The sequence below is a fragment of the Meriones unguiculatus genome, chromosome 17, assembly GCF_030254825.1.
Source record: "Meriones unguiculatus strain TT.TT164.6M chromosome 17, Bangor_MerUng_6.1, whole genome shotgun sequence".
NCBI lineage: Eukaryota > Metazoa > Chordata > Mammalia > Rodentia > Muridae > Meriones > Meriones unguiculatus.
Window position 1 is genome coordinate 21196961 of NC_083364.1, and position 17259 is coordinate 21214219.

The following is a 17259-nucleotide window of genomic DNA, read 5'->3' on the forward strand; positions in this document are numbered from 1 at the left end:
CACTCCATAAGAATATTATACCAACAGTGTATGAATCTTGTATCTGGCTCCTTTGCTGAACTTTTTCATTCTATTCCTTTTGTTTCTTTGTTTGTTTGTTTGTGTTTGTTTTTTGAGACAGGGTTTCGTTATGTAGAACTCTGCCTATCCTGGAATTTGCTCTGTCGACTTAAGCTAACCTCAAACTCAGAGATCCAACTGCCTCTGCCTCCAGAGTGCTGGTACTAAAGGCCAGAGCTACCATGCCCAGCTCCAATGCTTTCTTTAAAAAAGTGTAGATTCCTTAGGCCTTTATATATATAAAGGCCTATCTATTCCAAGTTTCTTTGGTTGAACTTTCTTGCCTCGTTGCCTTGGCTAGATGCACGACTACAAACTGAAGACAAGTGCCAAGAATGAACATTCTTATCTTATTAATTATCTTAGGCAAAACCATTCAGTCCTTTGACACTTAGTACAGTAAGTGTAGGAGTGTGTATATATATATACACACACACAAATATACACATACATATATATACACATATACATGGATTCTGTGACTGTGGGGGAAAAAAACCTTTATAACCATGGCAACTCTTAAAAAAGAAAATAGTTAATTGCTTACAGTTTCAGAGGGTCGGTCCGTGTTCAGGCAGGGAGAATGCTGGCACACAGTATCACACACGGAGCTGTAACAGTGGCTGAGAGCTACCTTCTAATCCCCAGGCAGGGTGAGAGGGAGCCTGGGCTTTCGAAACTTCCAAACCCACTCCCAAAACACACCTCCTCCAACAAGGCCACACCTCATAATCTGTCTCAAACAGTGCCATTCCCGGGTGTCTAAGCATTCAAATATATGAGCCTTATTCAAGCCAACACTTGGCTTGTTGGATATTTTTCCTGTGTCGATTGAGATGGTTTTGTGGGTTTTATTATTTATTTTACTAGAATGGTATATTACACCGGATGTTTTTCATATGTCAAACTAAGCTTACATTCCTGGGAATGTGTGTGTGTGATTTGTTACCATTTTTTTCTTTAAAAAAAAAATGTTTTAAGCCCCTACACATATGAAGCTGATGGGCTGCGTGGTCCTCGGGTGGATCCCCTAACAATTGGAGTGGGTGCTGTCTCTGACTTGGACTCTGTTGCCTTCCTCTGGATCATGTTTCCCTTGCAGGGCTGCCTTGTCTTGCCCCAGTGAAAGAGGAGTCACTTAGTCCTGATTTGACTCGATGTGCCAGGCAGAGTTGGTATCTGGGGGTTAGGGGTGGGAATATGGGGGAAGTGGATGAGAGGGTGGAACTGGGAGGAGAGGAGAGAGTGGGGATGCAATTGAGTTGTAAATGAATGAATGGATGGATGGATGGATGGATGGATGGACGAATATATGAAGGAAAAATTTTAAGGCTAGAGAGATGGCTCAGTGTTTAAGAACATTGATGCTCTTCCAGAGGACCTGGGTTCAATTCCCAGGTCCCAGTACCCACATGGCAGCTCAAAAATGTCTGTAACTCCTATTCTAGGGTTTCTGACACCCTTGAACAAACATACATGCAGTCAAACACCAATGCACATAAAATAAAAATCGATTAATTAATTAAAGTTCTGGGAGAAACAGGTGCCTACCTTGGTTTTGCCTGGCTTGCCTTTGCTGGGCTATTGTCTCACTGTCAACAAGTCAAAACCTGATCACATCAGCTTTCTCATATATATATATATATACATATACATATACATATACATATACATATACATATACATATTTATATATGGTCTTCAATTTTTTTGAACCATGCCAAGTGCCAGGATTACAGGCATGGGCCACCAAGCTTGGCTAACATTTTTTCTTTCAATCTGAGGAGAACAGAAAGAAAAAGATTCCTGAAAGACCTAAGCATAAATGAACCAGAGTGGGCTCTGGAGATTTGATGCCCGAGCTGACCCAGGCACCCTGATGGTATGAATGCTGGTGGGAAGAACAGAGTCCTCTCGGCTAGCACCAGTGGAGAGTTGATGCTGGAGTCCCTTAAGAATCTCCAGCCAGGGACCATGCATGGATATAACCTAGAACCTCTGCTTGGACGTAGCCCATGGCAGCTCAGTATCCAAGTGGGTTGCCTAGTAAGGGGAACAGGGACTGTCTTCTGGCATGAACTCTGTGGCTAGCTCTTTGACCTCCCCAACCCCCGTGGGAGGAGCAGCCTAGCTAGGCCACATAGGAGGACATTGCAGCCAGTCCTGGTGAGACCTGATAAGCCAGGGTCAGATGGAAGGGGAGGAGGACCTCCCCTAATAGTGGACTTAGGGAGGGGCAGGGAGGAGATGAGGGAGGGAGGGTGGGATTGGGAGGAAAGGAGGGAAAGGGCTACAGCTGTGATACATAAGTAAATAAACTGTAACTAATATTAAGAAGTAAAAATTTAATTAAAATTTTTTCAAAAAAAAAAATAATACTCTCCAAGGCCTGCCAGGAAAAAATGTTAGCCAAGCTTGTTGGCCCATGCCTGTAATCCTGGCACTTGGAATGGTTCAAAAAAATTGAAGACCATATACATATATATATATATATATATATATATATATATATATATATATATATGAGAAAGCTGATGTGTTAAGGTTCTGAGATGGTCATTGCCATTTGAGGGGCTCGAGGGCACCCCAGCTGTAAAGCTGCATGCTGTCTTACGATGCTGACTGCTGTCTTTTTATGGGGCACTACTGGACAACAGCTCTGTAAATTCTGCCAATTCACAGAATACTCCCCAAAGACTGCCCTCTCTTGCCTAATGTGCAAGGTGCTTCCTGCCACCCCACTAAGGTTTAGACATTGCCAAGGCCACTTTGCCAGATCCCCGTCTTCATCTCATTGTGTTAGACATTTGCAGACTCCAAATGACCCCGTGATGGGGGCCAGGATGATATCCAGTTGGCTGGAGTAATTCTGTCGGGGTCGGGGAAATCAAGGCGAGTTTCTGCTGAATCAGGGTGGGCTCCACCCCCAACCTGGACCCAGTGAAGTGGCTCAGCAGGTGGTGGAGCAGGCTCCTCCCCTGAGGAGGGGGTCGAAGTGATGGAAGAAGTCCTAGGACCCTGGCGACCCTGGTCAGCTCTGGTCTCGATGGTGTACCTTTATTCTTGAAGAGGCTTATTCTGATACGTGACGCTGTGCCGGGCCCAGGGCTGAACCCCACAGGGGATATGTGTTTATCCAGCGGCTCGGGTTTATCCAGCGTCTGGCAGCCAGGGGCGGGGACTGCGCGCAGGCGTTGTAAGCTATCGGGGCAGGCGCAGTGAGCTCGGCGGTGGCCACGACAGCAGGTAGGTCCCGCGGGTCCGGCGGGATGGCTGCTGCGGGAATGCAAATGCAAGCGAAGGTTTTGATGTCTGGGGGCCAGGGGTAGTCTGCAGCTAGTCTCAGCAGCCGCGCGGCAGCGGCGCATGTGGCGAGGGGAGGTGCACCACAGCTTCCACATCCGGGACTCGGGGGTGCAGCCCTGGCCTCCTGGCCGCCTGGCTTCAGGTGAGCTGATCCTCCAACTTGGCAGAAGTGGGATGATCGCTTTTCTCTAAGGCCCGGTGTCCCTTTGGCTACGCTCCCGGCTGCAGGAGCCGCTCCCGTTCCGAGCAGCTTGGCCCTGCTCCAGGAAGAGCCTGTTTCAAGCCTCTTCTTAGGCAACCTCCCACTCACCCTCAGAACTACTTACCTGGTTCGCGGTCCGCTCCTGGTCTGCTCCTCTCTGCCACTTCCACTGCCCTGAAGGCTGACAGGGAAGGACCTCCATGCTTTCTATCTTTCCCGCCCACAGCTCCTGACCCCAGTCCCATTCAAGCTTTCTAAAGTAGGTCCGTGGTGTAGGTGTCCTCAGTTCCTAGGGTGAGGAGGCGAGAACTGGGTTGGACAGTCTATGAAAAAATAGAGGATGGCTGGTTATTCCTGCTATCTATCCTCAGTAGGTTCCAGAAGCTGGTTCAGGACTCCGTCTGCCATGGCCCGGGGACTGCCCAGCACTGCCCGCTTGGCACGCTTCTGCCAGAAACTGAACCGTCTAAAGCCACTGGAAGAGTCTAGCATGGAGACGTCACTGCGACGCTGTCTGTCCACACTGGACTTGACCCTGTTGGGTGTGGGTGGCATGGTGGGATCTGGGCTTTATGTGCTCACAGGCACGGTGGCCAAGGACATGGCTGGACCTGCTGTGCTCTTATCCTTTTTGGTGGCCGCTGTAGCCTCCCTGTTGGCAGCCCTGTGCTATGCAGAATTTGGAGCCCGTGTGCCTCGAACCGGCTCTGCATACTTGTTCACCTATGTGTCCATGGGCGAAATATGGGCATTCCTCATTGGCTGGAACGTGCTTCTGGAATACCTCATTGGGGGGGCTGCAGTGGCCCGGGCCTGGAGTGGCTATTTGGACGCCATCTTTAACCACAGCATTCGCAACTTCACAGAGTCTCACGTGGGTGTCTGGCAGATGCCCTTCCTGGCCCACTATCCAGATTTTCTGGCTGCTGGCATTTTACTGGTGGCTTCCGCCTTTGTTTCTTGTGGAGCCCGAGTCTCCTCCTGGCTTAACCACACATTCTCAGCCATCAGTCTGATTGTTATCCTTTTCATCATTGTCCTGGGTTTCATCCTGGCCCGCCCTCACAACTGGAGTGCAGAAGAGGGTGGCTTTGCACCCTTTGGCTTCTCTGGCATCCTGGCTGGCACAGCTACCTGTTTCTATGCCTTTGTGGGCTTTGATGTCATTGCTGCCTCCAGTGAGGAAGCCAAAAACCCACGGTGGGCTGTGCCAATGGCCATTGCCATCTCCCTTGGCCTGGCAGCTGGTGCTTATATTCTGGTCTCCACTGTGTTAACCCTCATGGTACCTTGGCACAGCCTGGACCCTGACTCAGCACTTGCTGATGCTTTCTACAGGCGGGGCTACAGCTGGGCTGGCTTCATTGTGGCAGTTGGCTCCATTTGTGGTAAGGAACCCTTCTGGGCAGGGTGGGAGGGGTCAGGGTAGAGGATCCCGCCCTAAACCTCTCAAAACACTTCCCTCCAGGCCCCAGTTTTACTACCTGTATGATGAGCTCGTTAAGAAAACACTCGTTCTCAAAGACTTGCTGGCAGACCAGCTCCCTACACATTGTACAAAGAATATCAGTTTGGGAGCACGTGCTTACAGGTCCTTTCCAGGCTGACTTCACACTATCAAAAGGCTCTAAGCAGAGGTACCCCATTCCTAGGTAGGAGGTGGGAAGCCAATGCCCTCAATACACATTCCCGTCTGAGAGCCTAGCAGCAGCCCCTACTGGGCTTTTCTACCATGCTGATTGCTCCCTGTCCTCTGCTGCAGCCATGAATACGGTCCTGCTCAGCAACCTCTTCTCCCTGCCACGCATTGTCTATGCCATGGCCGCTGACGGGCTCTTCTTCCAGATATTTGCTCGGGTGCATCCCCGGACGCAGGTGCCTGTGGTGGGGATCCTGGTGTTTGGGGTCCTCATGGCTCTCCTGGCACTGCTGCTGGACCTTGAGGCACTGGTCCAGTTCCTATCCATCGGCACCCTGCTGGCCTATACTTTTGTGGCCACCAGCATCATTGTGCTGCGTTTTCAGAAAGCTTCTCCACTCGACTCTCCTTGCCTAGCCAGCCCTGGCCCCACAGCTAAGAAGTACGACTCCTTCTCAGACCATATACAGCTAGTGGGTGATGCACAAAACTTGATGTCTGAGCCTGGGCAGCTGCGACCAACTCTGAAGCCCTTCCTGGGCTTCCTGGATGGATGCATCCCTGGAACTGCTGTGGCCTGGGCGCTTGGCATCTTGGTAGCCTCAGCCATCTCTCTGGCGTGTGTACTGGTCTTCGGGAACTCAGAGCTGCACCTCCCACAGTGGGGCTATGTCTTGCTGCTGGTCATCAGTGGTGCTGTTTTTCTGCTAAGCCTTCTGGTCCTGGGGGCTCACCAGCAGCAAAAGAAGCAAGACACTTTCCAGGTACACCCCCCTCCCCGTGCCTTACCAATACCGTTCCTCCTCAGTCCAACATACTCCCTCTTATGCTACGTGAGGATGCACAAGGTCTCATGGGGCTGGGGAGGCAGGTTTATCCATCCTACTTCCTCCAACTTCCTGCCTGGTGAGTGTACACATGGCTCCAAATCTCCAGAGATGAGGGATTCTGTGTAATGTCCACAGAGTCAGGCTCTGGACTGGCATATGTATCCTACAGCCAAGTTCAGCCTCACCCTTGTGCCCTCAGATACCTTTGGTGCCCCTGACTCCAGCCCTGAGCATCCTTCTCAACATCTGCCTCATGCTGAAGCTGAGCTACCTGACCTGGCTGCGTTTTATCTTCTGGCTGCTGCTCGGTGAGTGGGCCCTGGGATTGGACCCAAGTCTGTTACAATGGGGAGGACCAAGAGGGCAGGTGGGGTCGGGACACTGCCCTCCAGGCTCACACCCACTCCTGCAGGACTTGTCGTGTATTTTGGCTATGGCGTCTGGCACAGCAAGGAGAAAGAGAGGGAGCCACTGGAGCTGACTACCGCGCACTACGTGGTGTTCCCCAGCGGCAGCCTGGAGGAAACGGTACAGGCAGTGCAGCCTGCTAGCCAGGCTCCAGTGCAGGAGTCAGGCTGTGCTGAGTAGCTGGCCGTAGAGGCTGGCTCACAGAGGGCTGTGCACCCTCAACACCCAGAGGCCAGAAGAACCGGCAGCTGCCTGCGAGAGGAAGCGTGGGTTTGAAGCCTGCCTAGACTGGGCTGGAAATGTTCTTGAGGCCTCAACCCAGAAACTGAGCCTCCAGTCATCATGGAATAGGCCTTGGCCAGTGCTGGTGTGGACTCGTTGCCCAGTGCCTTCCTCTTTATGATCAGCCTTGGATACCTGGGCAGGTGGGACAGAGTGGCAGGAAAGAAATGTCAGCCTCTGAGACCCAGAATAATAACTAATCAGCTAGTGTTGTGACCAGCTGTCATGTATACGGTGGCATTCTTTGTGGTACTGAGTTCTTACTTGCCTGAAGAGCCAAGCAATTGTCCCCAGTCCACAGCGGAGACACAGAAGGTTTGCCAAAGTCTCTGGGGAGGGAAGCTACATCGCATAATGTGAAGAGAGGCATGTGACAACACAGGGAAAGACTCCTGACATGTCCATGTGGTGCGTGCCTGTGTGCGCGTGTATGTGTGCATGTGTGTGTGTTACTGGGGCTTGAGAGGGAAGCCAGGATGCTGAGATTGTTAGACAAGCATTCCAGTGCTGACTTACATCCCCAGGCCTCTGACATGTCCTCCATCAGGAAATATGTATCACAACCTGGACTTTTAAAGTAGGTAACTCAAAACGGCATTGACTGTCAGGGTCTTTTGAACAAGGCATGTGCCCAAGGTCTGCCTTGGGACCTTGAAATACATCAAACAAGCACATGCCCACAAGACCCTCCCCCCAGCACTTCTTGCGTGGCCCCCACAGAGTTGACCGTTGTTTCCAAATCCAGGCTCCTAACCACAGATTACCCTTTATTGTCTCTGTAAACCCTGAAGGGGTTTTCAGGTAAAGCCTTTGGGTTCTCTGCTACCTATTAATCTCCAGGGCAACAGTGTCCATAAGAGGCCAGCTAGGATTAGTACATGAGTGGTGCACTTAAGCACGCATGGATGCCCTTGGACCTGCACCCACTATCTTCCAGCCCATTAGTTGGCTGTGTGGCTACAATTCAGAGAGGGAGAAAGTCCTAGGTGTAGACTGTACCTCTCGCTGGGGTCCCCATGGCTGGGCTCTGCCATCTCTCTTTTCCCATTCCTCCCTACACAGGAAGCTGCTTGCTTTGGCAAGCTTTACTTCAGCGATGATAACAGGGTTCCTCACGGACTACTGGGTCCATGTAAACCACCTCCAGTAGCCAGGCCTTCCCACCCTAGCCCTTTGGAGGCCACAGCCCTAAGGAACTCTAAAGTGTTTGGGGGGGGGGGTTCTGGAAGCCAGGTGGCCCCAGATATTGGTGCTGCTTTGGCCTCAGCTCTGGTGCTCCCTCCATCACCATGTATCCTGCCTCTTTCCTTCCAAGGGGTGCATACTCCCTAAATTACGCCCCACACTTGGACCAAGAAAGTTTCTGAATCCCCTGTTCCTGACATCTTTTCTATGAGCTCTAGGACATGAAAAAAAGTCACTATCTTGAAGGAATCAAGGTTCCACATGATTACAGATCCAGAACCTGAAGAACATCCCTGAAGGGATCCCTGAAGAACCTTAGTGCCCTTCATGGAGACCATACCTTGAAACCATGGCACTATGGCTGGGGCCAGGGTTAGGATGTCTAGTAAGGAGGTGCTCTATAGGAGACTGAGGTTGTCAGGATGGCAGCAAATACTATGTGTGCAGTTTCTTACAAGCTCCTGAGAAACCTGGTGGTCAGGGCCAGGGGCTTTGAGCTGGAAAGCAGAGTCTCCAGGAAGATGTAGAGAGAGTTCTGAGTATACCAGCAATCACTCATTCAACTACATTGCCTTCTCTCCTCTCAGGCAGAACCTAGGAGGGAGTCTGCTTGGGGAGTCTGGTGGGATTCCCCCAACCCCTATCCAGTTCTGCTGAAGCTTTGTCCTCGATGTTCCTAAGCGGGAACCCTTCCCAAGCCCTAAACTTTACGCAGAAGAGAGTGGCTCTAAGCCTCAGGAATGGATAGGCCAGTGCATGACAGCCACCCAGCGGGACACTGGCGCATGAATGTCTGGATCCCAGCAGCAGCAGACACGGAGCAGGTGCAAACCGGGGCTGAGACACTTGGGCATGGTGTTTGCCAGTGTCAACACAGGCTCAGTCTACGCAGTGTTGTTGGTTGTCCTTGGGGCCTTTGCCTACAAAGACAACAGATTAGGGATCAAGCTAACATTCCCCAAAGTGTGGCAGAACACAGTGTTCAGGCAGAGTGGCCTGAGCTCTGGAACACAAGCAGGCCCACAACTCACTTCTTCATACTTGGTCCTCCAGTAGAAATGGGCTTCTCTATCCAAGTACAGCAGCAGCAGGTCACAGAGGAAGGTGACCTGGAAGGGGCAGGACCTACCATGTTCCAGATTCCTCAACTTGCGCTCCCTCCACCAGCCAATCCCCACCCAGGACACAATCTGCAGGTCCAGTGGGTACCAGCAGGCCCTGGCTGGTGGTTTCTGCAGCCAGAGAAAACCTTAAGTGATTAAACTCACCATGCCCAGCCAAGCTGCTCCTGTGCCCACTGTGATAGCCGTAGGGATGAGTGCAAACTTCCCTGCCTGAGAGACCTGGGATGAACCTCTTGGGCTGTGGCTGTCCTCCCAAACCTCCACAATCCCTCCCCCTGGCCCGAACGTTACCTGCCCAGTGACAAGGATGTCAAAACGGATCCCATAGAGCTTGAGCAGGCTCCGGGCCTCCACACCTGAGGTTTCCCACCAGTGATTGGCTGTCCTGGAGATAGCAGGAAAGAATCCAATGGTTTGCGTGTTGCATTTCAGGCTGGATTACCTGCTGATTCTGCCAGCCCCAGTCCTGAGTCCATGTAATCAGGCTCCATGTAGGTGTTAAGGACAAGGGGAAGCAAACCAGAAACTGAGCAAGGCTCTACTGGGGGAGATGCCTGCTACTGAGGGTCAGAGAGTGTCACAGAAGCTATGTGAATAGACACTGGAAGCAGGGATATGGGAGAAGGAAGATAAGGTGAGAATGAGGGTTGTCAGAACTCTGAGGCAGGAATTCCCTTCACAGAGCTGGGGAAGAAGGTGAATGCGGTGCTGTCACAGAAGTGAGGAGGCATTCTCGGCAGAGAGACATGCCAGCAAGGGCCCCCAGGCAGAGATACCTACCACATGAGGTTGTAAGAAGTGGGGAGCCACGCACAACCATGCAAGGGTCATCATCCTTAGGCCTGATGGTCATGTGTGCACACCTGCTGCTACGTGTGTTAAAATGAGATTAAGTGGCAGGAGGAGCCCAAGATTCTCTTGGAAAACTAAAAAAACATGACAATACTTGCAGTTTAAGATCTCTGAGTGTCTCTGGGATCAGAAAATAAAAAATTGTGAACATTAAAAACAGTGGGGAAAAACATAAAGTGTTAAGATTTAATGCACCAAGGCAAACAGCTCAGTGATTAAGAGCACTGTCTGTTCTTCCAAAGGACCTGGGTTCAATTCCCAGCACCCACATGGCAGCTCACAACTGTCTGTAATGAAAATTCCAAGGGACCTGACTCCCTCACATTAATGTACATAAGACAAAATTTAATATTTTTTAAAAGATTTAATCTACCAATACCCTTTTCTTAACTTTATTTCTTCTTTCTCCTCCCACCTCTGACCTCCCCTTCCTTCCTTCCTTCCTTCCTTCCTTCCTTCCTTCCTTCCTTCCTTCCTTCTATCTCTTCACAGCAATAAAACCCTAACTGAGACACCAGGTCAAAGGTATATGAATATTTGTCCACTAGTAGAAATTTTTCCACAGTCTGTACTGAGCAGGTGAGTGAGAGAAAACGGAGTGGAGCCCAGAGACTGGGGCCCCCACAGGACCCTTTGTACATACAGCAGAGATCCTGAGGTCTGAGCTAGGAGTGCTCCGCCCTGGTGGTCACTGGAGGTCAGGAACAGCAAGCCAGCACTAGGGCAGTGAGGGCCATACCTGAAGTTGTACCCCCTCTCCTGCAGCTGGAAGGAGTACTGGGGACAGCAGTCAGAGCCTCGGGCGTCCAGGTTACAGTCCCAATGGATGTTGACACCCACGGCACCACCCTGCACACAAGGCATTTCTGTTCCGCCGGTAGACGAGCCTGAGACCCTATCCCTGAGCTGCAAGAACTCTGCCCCACATGACTCACCAGCAATGCCAGGTCCTCAAAGTCCCCTCCAGCCATGGCCACGAGGTCTCCGATGCGGAACACTGGACAGTATGGGCTGGAGTGTGGATCATAGAGACATTGCTTGAAGTAGGTGCTGTCCCACGTATCTAGGGCATTGGTTCTAGAAAAGACAGTGATAGAGATCATATGAACCAAGAGGCATGGAGGATCTGGGCTCAACCAAGGCCTGCCCATGCTTACTTGGAGAAGTTAAACTTGCTGAAGGTGACAGTGTTTTTGATGAAGAGCGTGAAGTTCTTGGCCTGAATCAGCAGGGGCTTCCTGGAGGTAAATGGTATACTGACATCGTTTTGCTTATCCTGGGACCCTGCCTTGGGGGAGAGGAGACTTACCTGGGCATAGCACCACTCTCCACCGGGCACCAGCTCCAGATTTCACAGGTCCTGTGGGTTGCGTTGAACGCCACACACTGACCCGTTTTTATGCCTTGAAAACACAAAATGAGCTCCAAGGCCTCAATTCTCCACAGGTCTCAAGGAGGGTGTGGGGTATGGGCTTGTTGGCAGAGCGACATGGTGCACAAATGGTCTGCACCATTTGGGGCCTGCATTTGGGGACTACCCAGTGTTCCCTCCCCTTTCCTTGTTTTAACAGAGGCACCACGGGACCAAGCCCATAGTTACCATGGCTGTGCGTCCCCGTCTCCCCTTCAGGGCAGTCCTCATCAGCCCAGCAGTTAGCCAGAGGAACAGAAGGATGCTGAAGTAGGCAAGAGAGACCCTAGTCATCAACAGCACAGGGGATGCCTCCTCTTTGAGACACAGCATCACAGACTACAAAGACAAGACCCTTAGGATACCTCCCAGGTTACCCTGGGTTTGGAAGCACAGGGAAAATGCAAACAAACTGTAAACTTGGAGGGAAGGACCATCAGCCACCTGGTGAGATGGTGGTACAGGGCACCACCATCAAGAGCAGAGTGCTGCTCGCCTGACAGTTTTCTCCCTAACAGGTCACCGAGTTCCTGCTCCACCGAGTTTAGCACCAAAGAGCAGGGGGTGGTGCTAGAGAACCATAGGACAAACTGGTGGTGATCAGTATATGGTAGGTGTAGCATGGGCCAATGAGCAGGGTGTAAGGTCACAGGGACCTATACAAGTAGAAAAGACACATCCGTGCAAATACACACACATACACACGCACACACACACTTGCTTAGGGCAAGTCTTTTCTGCCAAACATGAACACTGTGTCTATATAAGGCCAAAGGGTCATGGGGGAAAGGTAGGTGAGCTTCCTTGGGGTCCCCAACCTAAGAGAGGAAGGCAGCCTTGAGCTTCAGAACCCTAATGGAGGTTCAGCTTATGGGGAACTCCAGGAGGACCACGGTGCCATGGAGGCAAAAATGGCTGAGGGATTGAAAGGCCATGGAGAAGACTTAGGACTTTCCTAAGTGAAGGATGTGACTATGATCCAGTGCAGAGGTCAGAGTACAGCCACTTTCTCTACCCTGCTGTCCCAGCCTGTGTCTATGTCTCCAACTCCTTCAACCAGACTCCATCGTAAGATGTAAGCACCTCAACCTAGAAGTCCAAGTGATGAGAGATGGAGGGTCTATATTATGCACTTGTTCTGGCTACCTTTTGCTCAGACATCAACTCTAGCTTTTTAGCAGGACTCAGTGGGTCCATGAGATCCTGGGTTGTCCTTTTCGTAACCCAGCCCAAGTCTATGCTTCAGCCACAGCAAGCACTGTGTATCCCCAGGGATACCTCACCCCCTCACACAGCCTGGGCCTCTGTCCATGAGGCTCCCCCTGCTTGGCATCCTGCTGTAGCCACACTGATCCAGATCACCAGCTCCTTTAGTATTTAGTCCATGCACTGCCTTAAGTCTCCCTGACTGTGGCCTCTGCCCTCTGTGGGCATCATGGAACCTATTACCTTGGCTGGACCATAACTGCAACCTGAGATAGAGAGTTCTGCCAGCCCAGCCTAGGGCCTAGCCTAGATGCTGTAGGGTGCAGGGTGGGATGTCATGAAAGGTTTGCAGAAGGACATGACACTCAGGATTTTTTTAGTACATGCTAGGAGGAACCAGGTAACGAATCTTCCAAGAAGAGCTGGCAGGAACTCTGGTTATTCTCAGGAAACATGGTCATGATAAGTTCACAAGAAGAACCAGAAGCCTCAGACAGGGAAAGGGGAAGAGTTGTGTACTTTCCCTACGAACTGGGCATGTGGGTTTGGTGACATTGTAGAGCTGTCTGCATGTTAAACCTGGAATCACCGTCTTCTAAGCATCTGGAGGTGGGAATGTTGTTTGGGTTCCCTGAGGGAGAGTCATCCTTTGTACACATACATCACCTCCTTTGTGGATAGGTGTCAACCACGGACATGTGACATCCTCCGAAACTGTGATGTGACCAAATAGCAGAGTGTGGAAGTCCAGCCAAGCAGAGGTTAGCCTTGAATGTAATGCATTTATATGGAATGGATCCTAAGTGTCCACACAAAAACCACGGTTGGTGGGAGCTAGTGTGCTCTTTGAAAGATTGTCTGGAATGTTCCCAGACAAAGGGAAAAGGTAAGATTGGGGGTGAGTGGGTAGGTGCTTGCATTTCTTCATGAGAAGCAGATAAGAATGAGGGAGAAAGCTCAAACATGAACACAGTTGGGCTGGAAAACACCTAGTGATCATAAATTATCTGAAAGCAAAGGCAGATGTGTGCTAGCTTGTCCCCCAGATGAAAGCTGACTCAAGATACACTAATAAAGAGAAGAGCTGATCTTTCAGCCTTGCCTTTTTCCATTACTGCCCACCTGAGCATGTACCTGGCTGGAACCCAGAGGCAGGACCAGCATGGTAAAGAGACTGGACATTTTCATGAAATCGTCCCACTCAGATCTGATGCTGTATAGGTTGGAGATCCCAAGGCTCTTCCTCAGACACTGTGCAGGTAACCCATACTTGGGGTACCCTTGGGCAAGTGACTAAAATCTGTGGAACTCCAATCACCAGTTTGGTGGGAATTATAGTATTCCTGGTGGACAGTAGATGTAAAAACTCAATGAAGTGACTTCTAGAAAGGTTTAGCCCTTTGCCTCCAATAGATATAGCAAGCTCAGACCATAGCCTTGAGCTATGTGTGATGGAGAGTGGAGGTAAGGTGGTGGAAGAAGGGGTGTGTTAGAGGCTCTAGACAAACTTACCTCTGGGCACCTGCCCTGGACTTGAGCTGGTGTCACGAGGAAATTGGTTACCAGGAAGAAAACATTCTCTCCCTAGAAGGTAAAGCTGGAGGTTGGCATCTGCTGAGCTGCACCGGCCAAGGCGCTAGACATTAACAGCCTGTCTTGTTTGCTTTTTGTTGCTGTCAATGCTGGAGATGGAACCCAGGATCTCAGGCATGCTAGGCCAGCACCCACTGAGGTAGCCTGGATTTTGTAGGGATAGTTCTTGGCCCCATCTAGTTACCAACTTCGTCCTGCAAAAAAGTGGCATCCACAGCAGGTGAAGCTGGCTAGACTTATGGCCTTTCCTGAGCCCAGGGAATGCTGTGCCTCCATCCACACCTTCCGTACAAGTTTCATTTCAAATTCTCATGTGCTCAACCCCAGGTAGGGACAGAGAAGGTGTGCTGATTTCAAGTGGAACAGCATTGATGCAGCAGGGAGTATGTGTGCGGTGCCACCTGGAGCCAAAACATGGCCACGGTGATGCAGTCGCCAATGCTGCTGTAAGTACCCCTCACTTACACGCCCACGGGGAACCACAATTACTCATTGGCTCACTGAACTAATCTGGAATGGAATTGGCTCATTGTTGGTGCCCTGCCTGGGATATACAGACCTCTGTTTGTGTCACCTCAGGAAATGTAATATGAAAGCTAGTAATTGGGGCTAGATCAGGTATGTGGAGGTAGAAGGGAAGAAGGGGCTCCTGAATGAGACGGGTGGAAGGAGTTAGATTGCACTCTGGAGGCAAAGATAGGGAAAGGGGCAGTGCAAACACTATGAGATGGTGAGCTCTCAGCTTCTTCCTCACCACTCCTCGCCAAGGCAAAGGCTCAGTAAGCTTTTTTTTTTTTTTTCCTTTCCTGCCCAAACAAAGGGTCCTCATCTGGAGAATAATCTAGACCAGTCTAGTTATGTTCAAAGCTGGTCCTGAACATGTCTCAGCTTGCACCAACCCATGGACTTGTCAGGGTCCTCTTTTAAGTTGATCATCCAAAATTCAGGGACAGGCACCTGTCCTATCACACCATAAATATTTAAGAACAGCAGTCTTCCAAGGAGAAAGGATTTTGATTTCTGGGTGGTGGGAAGCCTCTTTTTGTGTAGGATGTGAACATTTTCACTTTTAATGAGATGTTTTTTTGCTGTGTCTGTGACTTATTTCCTGCTTTTAATTCTTTTTTTCTTTTGAGTACTTTTTTTCTATGTTTTGTGTGTTTCAAGACAGGGTTTTTCTGTGTAGTCCTGGCTATCCTGGAACTTGTTCTGTAGACCAGGCTGGCCTCAAAAGTCCAGCAGCCTCTACCTCCCGAATGTTGGAATTAAAGGCGTGTGCCACCACTGCCTGACTGAGCAGTTTTATTTAACTGTTTAATGAATATGTATGTGTGTGCTGTGTGTGTATGCTTGGTCAGCTGAGTCATCTCTCCAGGCCCTGCTCTCTCACTCTTTTATCAGTGGAAAAAATGAACTTGGCCTAAGATCTCTGAATGATAACAAGGGGACTTTAGAAAAACCAAACCCTGAGCTCCCACCCTCTACCTTTTACTTCCAAAACATAAACCTTGAGCCTAAGATATTTCAGTCCTTCTCAGGTATATCTCTGTGTGGGGTGTGGGGTGGTGGGTAGGATGAGAGGGGGTTTTTTGTGTGCATGTTACTAGGGCTTGAAGCTACAGGAGCTATGCATGCCAGGCAAGCACCCCACCACTCTAACCTTCCTCCTTTTAAGGAAATTCTATAGGCATCAGCTTCCTGACTTAAAAAGCTATACAACCCTGAAAGTCATTTCCTCAGACTGACTCAGCACTCTGGGAGGCCCCAACCTGAGCCCTTCACCCGCCCTCTGGCATCACAGGCATCCTATGCACCTCATGCACAGCAGCTGCATGGCTGCCGAAGGGCTCTGGCTTCTTCCAGCAGCACTGGGGACCTACCTACCTGTGCTGGCTTCACGAAGTCAGCCACATCCCAGAGCTGGTTCTCCAGTTCCTTAATCCGGACTACAGAAACCCCCTTGAGTTTGGTGATGACAGAGATCTCCGGGTCCAAGTCCCATTCCTGGTAGCCTTTTTTGGCCAAGAGGGCCCACCTAGGGAGAGGATGATGGACAGTGTAATGTGAGCAGGTGAGGAGTGGCTGTGCCCACAACACTAGGCCCTCTTGGTATGTATACTCCAGAGGCTCCCAGATCAGCATGGAGAGCCTCTACCTTCTGTCTAACCACACCTCTTGCCCCGGATCCTGGAGCAGATAGAGCTCTCAGAGGGAGCTGTCCACCATGGCCACTCTTCACATGCCATTGCCTCCCATACTCAGCAAACCCAACTCCCCGCTCAAAGACTCTTCGGATATCAGCCTAGTAGTCTCTCTGGGAGCCTTGGTGCTCTTTTGCTCACACATGCAAAGAATCATTGCCTTCCTACTGCAGATGTGCACAGAGACCAAGATAAATCTGGGAACAAAGTCCCTTATATGGGCATATGGCTTCTTCTGCTATCCTCTGAATGGCCTAAAATCCCTCTTACTGACTACTTACCTGCCCACACCCCAGTCCCACTCTCCCACCAGCTAGAATTCTAAAAAGCCAGCTTTTAGCCCTCAGCCAGCAGGCCAGACACTACACTCTGCAGCCAGCCTGGCCAGGAGCTGTTCTTACCCTATAACATAGGCCACCACTCCCAGCTGCAGCAGCCTCTGAGAGACGCCCACCCGACAGTTCCTGGTCATCACATATTTCTCTGTCTTGTAATCCAGAAACCCCCAGCTCACGAGTGCCGCTACAACTGCAGGAGCCATTTCTCAGTTTCTGCTGGTCACTGGTACATGAGTCAGCAGGCAGCTTCAGCGGCAGCTGAACTGGAGGCAAAGCAGCCATGAATGGGATCCAGGCCAGTGTTGTTAAAGGGACATCTCCAATTCGGCAGGACCTGGCTTCTGGCTCAGGCCCAAACCCCAGCTGATCTAGCTGGCCCCCATCCTGTCCAGAGTTCTTGGGTTGGACCCTATGCATACAGAGAGGAATAATCCTGTCCCTGACTACCCATTCAGCTTCTTTATAGGGTGACCAACATGGAGCAGATGCCCAGAGAAGGGGCTCTGAGCTCAAAACTGCAGATTCCAAAGTGCAACAGTACAAGTTGATTTTGAGAGATGCCCCTGCTTGTGAAGCACCATAGCAACAGCTAGATCTCGAAAGAAAGCTGAGACCGTGAGGC

General features: G+C 50.6%; 2 protein-coding genes across 8 annotated transcripts; one reads left to right on the plus strand and one right to left on the minus strand.

The window, feature by feature from the left end:
- The first annotated feature begins 2972 nt into the window (after positions 1–2972).
- Positions 2973–10425, plus strand: Slc7a4 (solute carrier family 7 member 4). 5 transcript variants are annotated; one of them, XM_021654544.2, is made up of 5 exons: positions 2973–3306; positions 3940–4956; positions 5331–5971; positions 6237–6345; positions 6450–7181. In XM_021654544.2, exons 2-5 carry the CDS (start codon positions 3975–3977, stop codon positions 6623–6625), a joined length of 1908 nt encoding a protein of 635 aa, XP_021510219.1. In that variant the 5' UTR covers positions 2973–3306; positions 3940–3974; the 3' UTR covers positions 6626–7181. The 5 variants fall into 5 exon arrangements, with proteins under 5 accessions (XP_021510219.1, XP_060227333.1, XP_060227334.1 ...); XM_060371350.1 differs by having other exon boundaries at positions 3943–4956; XM_060371351.1 differs by lacking the exons at positions 2973–3306; positions 6450–7181 and adding exons at positions 3319–3508; positions 10381–10425.
- P2rx6 (purinergic receptor P2X 6) lies at positions 7459–16995 on the minus strand. Of its 3 annotated transcripts, none has more exons than XM_060371352.1 (12): positions 16701–16969; positions 15983–16133; positions 14018–14089; positions 11489–11564; positions 11198–11291; positions 11046–11126; positions 10824–10965; positions 10628–10737; positions 9328–9421; positions 9181–9255; positions 8944–9021; positions 7459–8832 (listed from the first exon to the last, which is right to left on the minus strand). In XM_060371352.1, exons 1-12 carry the CDS (start codon positions 16838–16840, stop codon positions 8797–8799), a joined length of 1149 nt encoding a protein of 382 aa, XP_060227335.1. In that variant the 5' UTR covers positions 16841–16969; the 3' UTR covers positions 7459–8796. The 3 variants fall into 3 exon arrangements, with proteins under 3 accessions (XP_060227335.1, XP_021510222.2, XP_060227336.1); XM_021654547.2 differs by having other exon boundaries at positions 7462–8832; positions 9181–9246; positions 16701–16962; XM_060371353.1 differs by lacking the exons at positions 7459–8832; positions 8944–9021; positions 9181–9255; positions 9328–9421 and adding an exon at positions 9531–9905 and having other exon boundaries at positions 16701–16995.
- Positions 16996–17259: the final 264 nt, after the last annotated feature.

Excerpts from the sequence above, each read along its gene's own strand:
- Slc7a4 (XM_021654545.2), top strand. The coding sequence starts at position 3,427 with ATGTGGCGAGGGGAGGTGCACCACAGCTTCCACATCCGGGACTCGGGG. Across the intron at positions 5,972-6,236 it reads AGAAGCAAGACACTTTCCAG|ATACCTTTGGTGCCCCTGAC; the intron begins GTACACCCCCCT and ends TTGTGCCCTCAG. Across the intron at positions 6,346-6,449 it reads TATCTTCTGGCTGCTGCTCG|GACTTGTCGTGTATTTTGGC; the intron begins GTGAGTGGGCCC and ends CCACTCCTGCAG.
- P2rx6 (XM_060371352.1), bottom strand. The coding sequence starts at position 16,840 with ATGGCTCCTGCAGTTGTAGCGGCACTCGTGAGCTGGGGGTTTCTGGAT. Across the intron at positions 9,256-9,327 it reads ACATCCTTGTCACTGGGCAG|GTCTCTCAGGCAGGGAAGTT; the intron begins GTAACGTTCGGG and ends GGTTCATCCCAG. Across the intron at positions 8,833-8,943 it reads GGAGGACCAAGTATGAAGAA|GCAAAGGCCCCAAGGACAAC; the intron begins GTGAGTTGTGGG and ends TTGTCTTTGTAG.